This window comes from Hippoglossus stenolepis, chromosome 16 (assembly GCF_022539355.2).
Source record: "Hippoglossus stenolepis isolate QCI-W04-F060 chromosome 16, HSTE1.2, whole genome shotgun sequence".
NCBI classification, from domain to species: domain Eukaryota; kingdom Metazoa; phylum Chordata; class Actinopteri; order Pleuronectiformes; family Pleuronectidae; genus Hippoglossus; species Hippoglossus stenolepis.
The window spans coordinates 8,098,144-8,111,294 of record NC_061498.1 but is presented as its reverse complement, the minus strand read 5'-3'; the positions used below and the strand labels follow the sequence as shown (position 1 = coordinate 8,111,294).

Sequence of the window (13,151 nt, the reverse complement as noted above, 5' to 3'; positions counted from 1 at the left end):
TGGACTGCGGCCTTAAAGCAGACGCAGAGTAAAGGCGACTTTATTTGCACAGTTTTAATATATTCAACCACAGACTGTGAATGGTTGTAATGATATTACACAATTACACCGGTGAGACATTTGTATCCTCTATGGTCCAACCACAGAGAGCGTCTCCTGCCCTGTGACCCCGTTGAGGAAATTGGGTATAAATTACAATTTTCATTTAAAAGGCCACGCCGGATATATTGTTTTTAAATGATTTGAAGTCAGAGGCTGAGTCGTTTTTTGTCCTTATCAATGAAAGTGAAAGAATGTGCTTCCCCTAAATAGGATCGAAGCTGCAATGTGCCAAAAAAACGCAACTTCTTTCAGGCAAGACTGATCATGAAAAACGATGGTTACACAACAGTTCCTGGTCTCTCTCTCTCTCTCCTCCCCCCTCTCTTATCTACCCCCTTTCCGTCAATATCTCCCCTCTCTCCCGTTCTCTCCCGTTCTCTCCTCTCTCCCAACCGGTTGAGGCACATGGCAAAATGTGGGACAGTATTGAAGGTGTGTATTTATGCTCTGGTAACGTTGGTGTTTTAATGGAAAATGGAGAACAGATGTACTTTGAAGCTAAATCACGCACTAATCCTCTTCTACACCGTTGGTCACAAAACAACGGCAATCATGAGTATATTTTTTAAATTTGTGCTTGATCATATCCAACATGTCCACATTTGAACATTTAGTGAAAAGGTTTCCCCCTGCAGCTGAGGCAACATCTGGCCGATCCCTGCATGTGAGTGTAATTTACTCAAAGACGAATCCATCAGAAGCCTCTCGACCCTTTGATCCGATGCTGCCTCGGGGCCCACGGAGGCTCCCCAGCCACCCGGAGAGGAGCTGCAGCCATCAGCCCACAGAGAGCGGCCCTGCACGGTCACGGCCCACTGGGTTTCACCTCCACAAGATGTCGCCACCAGCCACCACCAACACCTTGAGATGGTGCCAAACCATTTCTGCACAACGACCCCGCTGAGTTAAAATGGAGTAAAACCACTCATGCTCGATGGCTGAATCATTGGTGAAAGCTGGCAACGCATTCCAGTTGGTATTCATGCGCAATATTAGCTGCTGTTGAGTTACAGCTTCCCCCTGCTGTGGGTTTATTCGAGCTGGAGATTATTCTTTGCCTTCCAGATGTGAGGCGATGCACCATCCAGCCACTAGGTGAGGCCCAAGCACAGAAACACATCTATTTCTTCATTCTGATTTTGAAATCATCTCAATAAGAAAAGTTGCTCTGATCGGACTCAGATCCAACTTTTAATTTGTCAATACTTTTCCCTCTCTTGATGTAAAACCATTTAATTTTTGTACTTTTCATGTAAAACAACAATTGAAGAGGTTAACATTTGTTGGTTAAGTAGCTAACTCAGAACGTTAGTATTGTAAAATTATAAAAACGACATAGACTTTTTAAAGTGGATGAACTGTTGTGCCAAAAGGCCCGATTGTGTCATTTGTGGTTTTTTTCATGTAAAACCACAATTACAGAGATATTAAATTATTGGTTAAGTAGCCTAACTAAAAAACTTATTAAAATGATAAAAGTAAAATGATAAACCACAGAGAGACTTATTTGGAGTGGATGAATTGTTGTGCCAAAGGACGCAATGCTGTAAACAGATGGCTGAAGACTTTCCAGCTTATTGTCTCTTTATGGAGGGAAGACAAAGAGCTGCAAAGGCCAACAGACCCCAACAACTGGATCAGCTCTAATTAAAGAGAGAGAGGGGGGGGAAGAGAGAGAGAGTGTGGGTGTGTGAGAGAGAGAGAGAGTGAGAGAGAGGTGAGAGAAGAGAGAGAGAGAGAGAGAGAGAGAGAGGGAGAGAGAGAGAGAGAGAGAGAGAGAGAGAGAGAGAGAGAGAGCATTCAGTGGAGCTGAACCAGTAGCTGCAGTAGAGCGCTCCTACTCCATGTCTCTCAGACTCATTTTATTTCAGCCATGCTCTGTCGTCCCCTTCTCCTTGGGTTTTTTATCTTTACGTCGGTGACATGTTTTCTTTTGCGATAGTTTTGGTGCATTTCTTGGCTCTTCAGCTGCGACACTGTGCAGCTGATCTGTGCAACTGGACCGGGAGGTGAGGAACTTTACGCATTTCAAGAAAAAGAGGGAGAGAGGGAAACAAGGGCACGTTGGCCATTTGCCGGGGTGATATTTAAAAATGGTTTATGTTGTAACTAATGACTTTATTAATGTTTTATAAAGCATTCGTTAATACTTTAAGGTTTGGTTAAAAGTTACGAATAAGAGTAAAATATGAGTTGAACTCCATTTGACGTCCATTTATTAACAACATTAACACGAGGCTTGATGGATTAAACCCCTTCGTCAATGACTTAATGATATTTACAAATACTGGCTGATTAGAATAACTAGAATTACTATTATTTGTGAATAGAAACAATTAAAAACATCCATTTGGATTTTTGCACATCCTTTTTTGCACAAGTAGATTATTAATTAAGGATTGATAGAGTCAATGGTACTATATGTCGTCCACGCCACATTTCACAGGGTAGTAAATATTAACTTTCACGCTTTTGGAATGTTTTCCCCTCTTAATCCAGCGGTTTTGCAGCTGGCGTGGACTCCAGGATCGTGCTCCAGGTGCGGCTGCGGTGCACCGAGGGCTCGGTGAGGTGGCTGTACCCAGGCCAGGCTCTCCGGGTGGTGCTGGAGCCGAACCTGTCCTCCAACCTGCGCACCACCGTCTGCATCAAACCGTCGCCCTCCTTCCGCGGGGCCAGTGTGTTCGTGGAACGCGCCGGAGAGCTGGAGCTGCTGGTGGCGGACGGAGAGCGGCCGCAGCAGGTCTTCTGTTTCCGGGCTGAAGGATCGCGCAGGCCCGCTTTATACCTCCAGGCCAGCCCGCAGAGTGACGGGCACTGGAGCAGACGCACGATGAGCTTCAGATACGAGCTGCTGGGGAACAGGAGCGCGGCGCCCAGCCTGGGTCACAGCGGGCAACAGGGTGAGTGCACCCCCTGAGTTTGACCCGATGGAGATCACTGAAAAATTATACACTGTGATAAAAAAAAAAGGTTTTAGTATAGTAACGATAATGACGTATTGGTGAGTAATACAATGTTTACTGAAGATTATTTAGTGGAAGAGGAACTGAGAACAAGCTGCAGCATTTCTCTCTGGTAAAATAATTGCATTTAGGCTACAGCAATTAGATGTATTCAGTTACAACTGTGGTTCTAAGTCATTATTCAGACCAATATCTGGGTTTGCTTTACTGATCACACCAACCTCTTCACTGCTGCAGATCTGAACCAAAATCTCTTTATCAACAGCTTATTGAGCTTATTTTTTACAGAACAATAAACATGTATAACCATATTTTAATCAAACATACAGGACAAACATCATTTATAAGATTTTTCCACAGCATAGCAACCCCAAATTTCCTCTTATTGGCTGAAAAAAGCATTAGATTTTAACAAATTAACTATTAATAGAGCCATTAGTTAAAAATTGATAAATTATCTGTTATAAACCTTTACAAAACCTTAATAAAAAAAGGTGGCACCACAAATTCTAATCATAAGATGTGACCAGACACGATCCTTGATTAGTCCCACACCAGGGGAATATGCTGTGTTGCAGCAGCAGATATCACAGTCAAAAAATAAACAGTAAAAGTAAAAAATAAGTAAGTAAATGTGCAATATAAACACACGTATAAATAAAAATGTAAACTGAATGATAAATACGGTGTAAACAGCAAATTATATAGTGCAACATTAGCCATTGAATTACACAGATAGAAATGAGCACCATCAGCTAATGATCTCTTGCAAGTGGAGAGTGAGGGACTTCGACTGACCAAATCCTAACCCCATAGGTTTAGGAAAAAAAAGCGGTTATTTAATTACAGACCCCAGTTTTTTCCATGTGGACCATGCAGCTGCTGGTCAGTCTTATGTTTTGTCTGGCTGTCTGGTTTCCATCGAGGGACAAAGCAGAGAGGACGGAGCAGACCACGGGGCGGCTGGAGGGCATTGGGCCAGGGGAGCTGAATTGAGACTGCAAATAGTTTGCAGATTCCACAAATGCCTCAGCATTGTGCGTGCGTGTTTATTAGCATTTATCCATGTGTGCGGGCCTTTCCCAAAGTGGTGATGTCATGCTCCGTCTTTAACAGACAGCTGCTGGTTTATCTCCTCTGTGTTGCCGGTCTGGCAGAGTGTTTGACTCCTGCGTTCGCCTGCATTGGCACAGGGTCATTCAATTAGGTAGGTACAATGGGAGTCAAACACAGGGTCAAGACTATTGGGGGTTTTTGATCTGCAGGCAACGTGGTGGGCAGGGCACCTAAAAGAGCACAAACACAGGAGCAGCATTCCTTCTCCTAAACCCGGGTTTCTTCGCCCTGTGACGCGAGGAGGCAGAAGAATGAAGCTGGTATGTGTCTGTGTGGGAGGGAGGAGAAATGACAACATCTATCATTCACTGTCATTCTTACAGAGCTTTGGGTCACGCATGGTTTGCAAGCAGTTGATTATGATTGACGGAGATATAGAAAAAGAAAAAGAAACTATGTGATGCAAGTTTTCATAATTTTACAGCAAAAATGTTTCTGTCCACAGCTTCTTGTCGACCCTGCAATGATACTGAACTCCTGATGGCCATCTGCAACAGTGACTTTGGTAGGTACATGTACAGAGAAATGTAACTAATTGTAGGCAATGATTATACTAAGATCTTGAGTCAACATTAATTAACAACTGTCCTGTATATAATACACTTGCAGTGGTTGTATTGAACTTCATTTTATGTGTTTGTGAACAAAACAACTCAAATTAATCCCATTCAAAATTAAAAATACAGAAAAATAAAGAAAAGGACTTAAAACTCACCTTAAAGTTGGACATCTGTGTGAAGTCAGTGAGAGAAGTTGAAAATTCTTGTCTTCCAGTTTGTGTTTCCTCAGTTCAAATATTAAACTTTGCTACTTTCTCCAAAAGCTACTGAGAGCTGACGGGATCATTTCATAGTTTGAACGGAACTTGGATTTAATTTTTTTTTTAAAGATGAGGCCTTGATGTGTAAGGCCTTTGCAGTTTCCCTCCAAAAGTGACTTGCTTATTCACTTCCTTATTTCATACAAATAAATATTTTTGTGTAAATCCAGAGAAGTTGATGCATCACAGTGAAATAGTGCTTTATGTAAAATACATGTGTCCCCTTCTCCAACTCCATGTTCAACCCTCATTGAGTTTAAAACACTAGGACTGACAGCAGGCTGTGGGCCTACGCACACAATATTTATTACATGTTAATTCAATGTAAAACCCTTAGTGATTCAGTGGCTCTTTTTCAACATGAAACTTTTATTTAATGTTAAATCAACTTCAAACAGAAAGAAACTTTTCATGTTGAATTAACAAAGATTTCTGCCTGTAAACAAACAGAATTACAAAATAAAAGTAGTGAGAAAAGTCTGAATGATATAAAACCACAGTGAAGAGTCCGGAGATCAACAAACAAACAAGAAAACAACCCTTTCAGCGATAAACAACAAATAAACAAATCATTCTATTTCAAATACAAAACAACAGAGGATCTCAGCTCAAGTTTCAGTTCAGCTTTTCCTCCACTAGTGAACCATCAGTCCCAAACAAATGCATAGAAGAAGTGAAGTGAGGAAGTGAGACTGTGCTGGACTCACCTGATGTTCACAGGAGATCAGCTGTTTGTTTGGAGACTGAGCTGCTGCTGGAACACTCCTCTCCACAGGGAGACGCCATCATGACTTCGACTCTTCCGTATTCGAAGGTGGAAAAGGCGGGATCAGTCCGGTACAATCTGATTGGCTGAACAGAGCCAGGTGTTGGAGCGCGGGGGCGGGGCGTGAATTGAACGTGTATTTTGAAAAAAGTATCAGAATAAAAAAAAATTACATCCAAACTGGCATAAAATCTCAGTTGCTAAAAGTACATTTTATACATAGAATGAAAATAAATATACTTTCATTTTAATTAAACTTTCATAACATGGCAAAATATATGCAAAGGTATACTTCTTCTAGGACATTTACTAGTATTTGTACATTGTAAAATTTAGGTTATGGATCTGAATATTTGATCCACAAATATTTAATCTTACCTGAATTAAGATTCAAATCCGTTCTCATGGTCTGGTGTATGTTCTGCAAAGCCGCAGGTCTGCAGACTGTGCAGTCAGCAGAGGTCAAACAGATACAGCTGTGTGGGCAGCTGCACAATTGGAGAGACCCGTGCTAGAGAGGAATCAATAGAGTTTATTCTTCATGCTCTCGTCTCACAGAAGCACCATGTTCATTTTTAGAAAAAGGGAAATCACACGAGCAGCATAATTGAGAAAGAAAAATAAAAGACGAGAGGAAAGAATGGATGTAGATTTGGAGATAAAAGGGATTTATATAGATTTTTTCTTTTCTTTTTCAGTGATCCGAGGCCACATCAAGAACATCTCCCACAGCTCTGCAAGTCAGACATCGTTGGTGGAGGTGTCAGCGGTGAGGGTGTACTGGCAGCGTAGTGGAGTGTTTGAGCGACGTGTGGATCCGGGGTCACCTCGGTCCGTCTCAACGTGGCATGGACACATCCACGCACTCCTGCAGTGCCACGTGAAGCCTGGGGACGGAGAGTTTCTCTTCACAGGGTCAGAACACTTTGGGGAAGCGTGGTTAGGGTGTGCACCGCGATACAAAGACTTCCTCTCCGTCTACCAGACTGCCCGGGCGGCACGTCGGAATTCCTGTGACTTCCCTTTAGACTGAGGAAGTGTGTTGTTGTAGCACCACTGAGCCCGACAGTCTTAATCCACAGGCATTTTCACCCCTGTACTGGCAGTGTGGGATCCCTGTGATGTTTTAATGTGCCATCCTGGTGGCATCGAATATCACCAGCAGAGACAGAGTGACTGATTTTCTGGTGAAACGCACATTTGGAGGAGTGGAACAGGAGCAAACAGCAGGGGCCTCCTGCACCAGGGCTCAGGGAGGGCCTGCTTTTGTCTCTCTCACATCACCGTCCTCGGCCCTGGGAGACTAGGAAGGGGTTGGGTGGCTGCTCGGTCTTTGTGCGTCTCCACACATCCACTGTTGTTCACTTTGCCGGCTCTGTGTGAGAGTTGCCCTCTGAACTGTGGTGGGAGGGGAAGACTGAAGGGCCGCCATTTTTCAAGGTTGTCTTCATGAATAAAGGCTTGAACATGTGTGATTGTGGAGCTATACTTTTATGCCATTTTATCCTATGTGTTTTGTGTATTTATGTGATGTACATTGAAAGTAAATCATCTTATGACTCCACTCTGCCTCGTTTATTCAAAGGATGATTTACAATATCGTCCAATTCTTGTAAAAAATATATTTTCCTTTATTTCAAGAATATATCAATTTTTTGACATTTTCATTTGATCAGAGGCCACATTACATCGTTTAGGTATTGAGATGAGCCACAGACACTTGTGGTAGAAGTTTATATTTGATTGGATTCAATAAATCTATTTCATCATCAAGTTCAAAAGCTTTAAAACTGTCAAGCTTCCTAATAAAGTAAAAAAATAGCTTTTTGTTGTGTTTCCTACGTCAAGATCACATTGAAATTTGACTTACTTGATTGCAGCAAAATATTTTACTCAGAAGTTATTTCGAACAAACACCACAATGATGAACTTTTAAAAGTCCACGTGGTTTTTGACGAGTAGAACTTGCATTTTATTATCCGTCCTCAATTATAAATACATTTATTTATAGTAGCACGAACAGTTTCAATGTTTAAATTTCAAACATATTCATTAGTATTTTTTTATCTTAACAGAGTCTGGTCAGTTCATTTAATCAGTGGAGCGTTTAGAAGTGAGCCGAGCATAAAAATCTAAATTTCATGAGCTCCTCTGACTCTTGCACACAGGCCCCCTTAAGACTCTTTCAGATAGGTGGCCTGGTAAAGGCCTGGATGAACTCCGGCCCCCGTTTCCCATCATTGCATAATCTCTGGTCTTTTACATAGAATGGGATTTAGAGCTGAAGAGTCCGACAAACATATTTTGTTCTCTTTTCAATCCCATCCTCTCCCCTGTAATCAGATTCATATGATAATAGGATAGCCCTACCATATAAAGAAACACAAAATCTCCTCAGATGGCCAAAGCTGTGAGCAGACTGAATCAGACTTTTCTTTTGAGCTGTGTGGCCCCTGCATCAAGACGGCCCAAGAAGACGAATGGACAGATGTGAGGCCCCAAAGCCTGGGGATCCTCCCCCTCGGCCCCTCCCACAAGAGGAGAACAATTAATTTACTTTTAAAGCAACTGCTTTCCGAGCCTATTCCACACTTCTCCTTGGCTGAGCAGGGCTCACAAATTGGTGTGTTGAACTTTTTATGAGGACTAAATAGCTGCCAATGAAAGTGTAAATGACTGTGTGGTGAATGGGGCCCACACAATGGCCCTGCAGTGGTAAGGCCTCCGGCAGACATAATGACCATTGTCACGGCTGCTGTCATCTAGAAACCATCAGGGCTCATGAATCCGAGGAGCCAGAGGAGAGAGAGCTCTCACTCAACCCTCGTTTTCTCTTCTCGTTTATTTCTGCTAAATATTCTTTTATTTCTCAGTAGCTCATCTCTTCGTTTGCATGTCGCCTGTGTTGGTCTCAGCTACAGCTTGATAAGCTGCATGAAGTTTTGGAGGAATTAATGCCTTTGTTCGAAACAGGTTTAGAAACATTATACTTGTTGCGCTCCGTGGTGAAGATCAATTCTAATATAGAAACATGTTCTGGGTATACACTTATAATTAAATGCTGCAAAATGTGAATGTTGCCCGAAATCAAAATCTTCCACAAACTTTTTTCCTCGTTCAGAAGCTCAGTTTGAAGTCTCCTCCCTCAGTATTGTTCCATGGGGGCCACCATGTCAAATTTCTAAGCAAAATATAGCCTCTCTGCAGGCTTTTCAGAACGCACAATCCTCATCTCTGGGAATTCCAGCAGGCTCTCATGGGGAACGAGCCCAGGAGGGCGCAGAGTGGAGCTGCTGCATGGTGCATCGGCAGGAGTCCACCCAGACTGGGGGGTAATTGGTTTATCCCACCGCCTGGCCTGCTTTCCCATGTGGGCCACTGCTGCGGGGAGGCAGAGGGGTACAATATGGAAACAGCATGATACCCTCATGTGCCGAACGAGCATTCACTGCTGCGGCTATAGAGAGTGAAGACAGGGGACCGGGAACACAAAGCTGCAGCAGAGATGTCTCTTGGCTTTGAAAAGCCATTTGGTCTCCTTTTAACAGTGAGCTGCATTTGTGGCTGAAAATGGGAAGTAATTGAATTTTGGCTCAAGATATTCTTCTTAATTCAAAAGGAAATTAAATAGAGAATTTCCTTCTCCACATATAATCGTGCACCTGGTTCAAAGATGGTTTTCTTCTCATGTCCTCATGAGTCTGACGTGACAATGATACAAGCAAGATTTAGGACGTTGAAACTTGAAAAGGAATCATGACTTTATTTACAACGAGATGTGCAAACTCAGCTTTCTGCTTTTTTCTGTTCCTTGCCACATTTTGAGGGAGAGACAAGTTTACTCATCTTACTAATCATCTACAGCTCTGTTTAAGTTTACCTATAATGCGGCTGAACCAGTTTAATATTAAATGAACCTCTTAGCTCAGTATAATATTAAATTCTGCACATGCGCTTTGTTTCATACTCATCACAGTGAATGTGTCAGAAAACACGTTTTTCACAATGTTATAAAAGGTTTATTGTGTAACAACAATCGTTGAACATTTGAAAGAAGTTATGTTGTATCTGAAGTTGATGTTCACACAATCTCATTTCAAAATGAGTCGGATCTTCCGGTCTCCAAGAAGGAGGCTGCAAAAAACAGGAAAACAGTTACATAGTTTTTAATTTTAGTTTCATTTGCTATAATAAATCAAGTTACGGCGACATCAGGGTAAGTATGTCAGTGTGAAAGTGTAAATGGCCTGTCACACCTACCGGACCAGAACAGCTGCTATTAGACCTCCTCCGATGGGTCCCACCCAGTAGACCCAGTGAAAGGTCCAGTAGTTGTTCACTATGGCTGGACCAAAGGCTCTGGCCGAGTTCATACACGTCCCAGATATATCTCCACTGATAACACAGATACAGAAAAACTGATTTATGAATTATGATGCAAAATCAGGCACATTAAGGGAACGGATGTTTATGAGTGTGTGAAATTTGGTGCAGCTTGATTGAATTTAAAGGTTCAGTGTGTAAGATTTAGGTGAAAGGGATCTTTTGGCAGAAATTGAATATAAAATAATTCCAGTGATGTTTTCACTAGTGTTTCATCTAATTTGTACAAATTGATGTTTTCTTTACCCAAGAAGACAAATTAAACACCTTTTGAGTTTTTATGACAACTGACGGCTCCCACAGGTTCTCTTTCATGTTTGGAAGGGGAGGGTGAGGCGAGGTGTATTAAGATGCAATACACAACTTCACCACTAGATGTCACTAAGTTCTACACACTAAACCTTTAAGGGGACTGTTGGGCCTTGTTGGAGGTATGTGCTGTGCTGAGTGTCATGCTACTTCAGTTTGTGTCTATTTATATCGCTGCTGCAACAAAAACATGATATATAAATTGATCAAACTTCAAATATAATGAGAAATTAAAAAATCTGTAAATTTCCATTAATGCATCATGCAAAATGTTCCTTGTGCATTTAACTGTGAAAATAAAAATTGTCCTCACCCAGCCAAGATGTTTAAGATGACAGTGCAGCCGACCAAGAAGGGCACCATGGGGCTTCTGGTCTTGGCATTCACGGCCCCCAGCAGCAGCACTATGGTGATCAGGCAGGTCATGGCGACCTCTGCAAACACAGCTCTTCCTACCTGACTGTCTGACTGCAGCAGATCGAACGCAGCCCCGTGGGCCTTGGCGTACTTCTCTTTGCAGGTCATTACCTGTTGGAGTCAGGCAGCCGGGAATCAGATGGGAAGAGATTTCATTTCATGAACATATAAGAGAGTCTATATGGAAACACAGCTTCACCTTTGCCATAGCAGCTCCAAGCACACCTCCAACCAGCTGAGATGCAAGGTATGGGGCCACCATGTTCATCTCCATGCCTCCACACAGGTAGATGGCCAGGGTGAATGTAGGGTTGAAATGGGAACCACTGGTGAAGCAGAAACAGAGAAAACATTTAGAAAGCATTGTCTTCAAACTATGAACTTCTAAAGTGATGCCAAGTCAATGGTTTTGAGGTAGATATTCATATGGGATGAAATAGTGATTGGATGAATAATGATGTTGGTTGTCAGGACTGATTTACTCAGGTGAGCCTTTTCAAAATAATAAATAATCCATGCCTCCATTATCTACACCACTTATCTTTTGAGATATTTTTAAACTAGTGGCTGTTCTCGGCTTTAGTCGTTTTGCTGTATTTTAACATGTGTTTTGTGTTATCTGTCCCTGCAGGTATTTATATAAGAAAAAGGGTTTTATAAGTAATTGATTATTAACCATCCAGTGTCCAATGATAACTATGACAAGGTAATTATCATTGGTGCAATCAAATGCACAATAATTGAATTTTGAAAGTATATTGAGGATCCTCACCTGATTTCAGCCATGCAAGCCACCAGGACGGCCACAGCCAAACCATGCACCAGAGCCGGCTGCAGCCTCCCTGTGGTCTCCACATTCTCAATGACAGACACACAGCCGATAAACACGAAGAACATAGTCCCCACCAGCTCGCCCACGCAGGGCTGCAATAACCTCTCAAATCTGTTGGGCATTCTGGCCGGAGCCGGTTTGGACTCTGAAGTCATGAGAGACGTCTCAACTTCACCCATCTCCACCTTCTCATCGGCCATGACTCTTCAGTGAGGTTGTGGTGCTGAGCGCTGAAGGTGCAACACCGACTCCGCTGACCTGACCTGTGATAGTCTGAGTCTGAGTTTGTTCCTCCTGTGACCTCACAGACACTCTCTCTCTCTCTCTCTCTCTCTCTCTCTCTCTCTCTCTCGCTCTCTCTCTCTCTCTCTCTCTCTCTCATTAATCCAAACAAGCTTTTTCATCACAGATCAACACTGCACTGGCTCAGGTAAACATTTCATGCGTTTGCTGCCAAGCTAGTAAATGAGTTTAAAAATAAGCCAGTTTCTGTCAGTGATTGAAACCCAATAAATCACACTGACGTTAAGGGGGAATAAACTAGACTTTTTCATAGTTTTCCATGGAAGGGTCAAAGGAAGATAAAGTAGGACAATGATTGTGGATGGCTAGATGCAGAAGTTAGGAATGAAAGTCATATATCTTGGGTAGTCTGATAATCCTCAGATAATAAACCCTTATGGTGTTTCAGCTGTTAAGAAAATATTAGCCTGGATCTGGATAAGGATGCGAGCCAGAAATGCTGAATGTTTACCCAAGAGCAAAGTCTAGACCTGGTTTCTAATTGAGGGGAAAGATAACTTGAGTTGAATTGCATACTTTCACGATACGGCAGATTTAACTTACTAATGAATGATCGCCTACAAGGTGATTATAGATTATATAAAGAAAACACGCTGAGAAGGAGATGAACCAGAGTTTGCTCCCAAACCAAGTTTCTTCTAATCCAGCTCACATCGTCACCCTGAGCTGTGATTAGATAAAATATATATCGTATATATATATATATATATGTTATTTATCTTTTTTTTTATGTTATGTAATATATATAATATTTAGATCTTTACTACACAGAATCTTTTGATTATTTGCTGTTTTTATTGGATATTGAAATTTGGAAGCTAAAAAAAATCTGAAAATGTCATTTCAAACAAATTGTCTTGATACCGACCCTTTCCGCTATTTCAAATTGTGATACCCTGTTATGTTGTGCACATGCGAATAATGTTGAGTAATAGCAAATTCTGCAAAACAGGGGAGGTTGTTTTAATTCACCACCCATGGAAAAACACAATAATAGAATAATGTTTGCGTGGTATAGATATCACTGAGGACTGCTCAGGGATTTTCAATGTGATTTTATGGCTTCGTGGGTCTCAAACAACAACACAACCTCCAAAAGTGACACACAAAAAAGAAAAGCAGCATTGCATGTTTCAC

At 41.9% G+C, this 13,151-nt stretch overlaps 2 protein-coding genes across 2 annotated transcripts; one reads left to right on the top strand and one right to left on the bottom strand.

Annotated features, from left to right (window-relative positions):
- Nucleotides 1-1,922: 1,922 nt before the first annotated feature.
- On the top strand, nucleotides 1,923-7,240 carry LOC118123418 (meteorin-like protein). Its single transcript, XM_035180794.2, has 4 exons — nucleotides 1,923-2,111; nucleotides 2,602-3,005; nucleotides 4,630-4,689; nucleotides 6,469-7,240. The coding sequence occupies exons 1-4, from the start codon at nucleotides 2,026-2,028 to the stop codon at nucleotides 6,801-6,803; spliced, it is 885 nt and encodes a 294-aa protein (XP_035036685.1). The 5' UTR covers nucleotides 1,923-2,025; the 3' UTR covers nucleotides 6,804-7,240.
- Nucleotides 7,241-9,861: 2,621 nt separating this feature from the next.
- aqp8b (aquaporin 8b) lies at nucleotides 9,862-11,911 on the bottom strand. Its single transcript, XM_035180798.2, has 5 exons — nucleotides 11,652-11,911; nucleotides 11,079-11,205; nucleotides 10,776-10,990; nucleotides 10,031-10,165; nucleotides 9,862-9,904 (listed from the first exon to the last, which is right to left on the bottom strand). The coding sequence occupies exons 1-5, from the start codon at nucleotides 11,909-11,911 to the stop codon at nucleotides 9,862-9,864; spliced, it is 780 nt and encodes a 259-aa protein (XP_035036689.2).
- Between the last annotated feature and the right edge of the window lie 1,240 nt (nucleotides 11,912-13,151).

Coding starts and splice junctions, on each gene's coding strand:
- aqp8b (XM_035180798.2), bottom strand. CDS start 11,911: ATGGCCGATGAGAAGGTGGAGATGGGTGAAGTTGAGACGTCTCTCATG. Junction 11,206..11,651: donor GCTTGCATGGCTGAAATCAG/GTGAGGATCCTC, acceptor CTGCTTCACCAG/TGGTTCCCATTTCAACCCTA. Junction 10,166..10,775: donor ATCTTAAACATCTTGGCTGG/GTGAGGACAATT, acceptor CTGTGTTATCAG/TGGAGATATATCTGGGACGT.
- LOC118123418 (XM_035180794.2), top strand. CDS start 2,026: ATGTTTTCTTTTGCGATAGTTTTGGTGCATTTCTTGGCTCTTCAGCTG. Junction 2,112..2,601: donor CTGTGCAACTGGACCGGGAG/GTGAGGAACTTT, acceptor CTCTTAATCCAG/CGGTTTTGCAGCTGGCGTGG. Junction 4,690..6,468: donor CATCTGCAACAGTGACTTTG/GTAGGTACATGT, acceptor TTTCTTTTTCAG/TGATCCGAGGCCACATCAAG.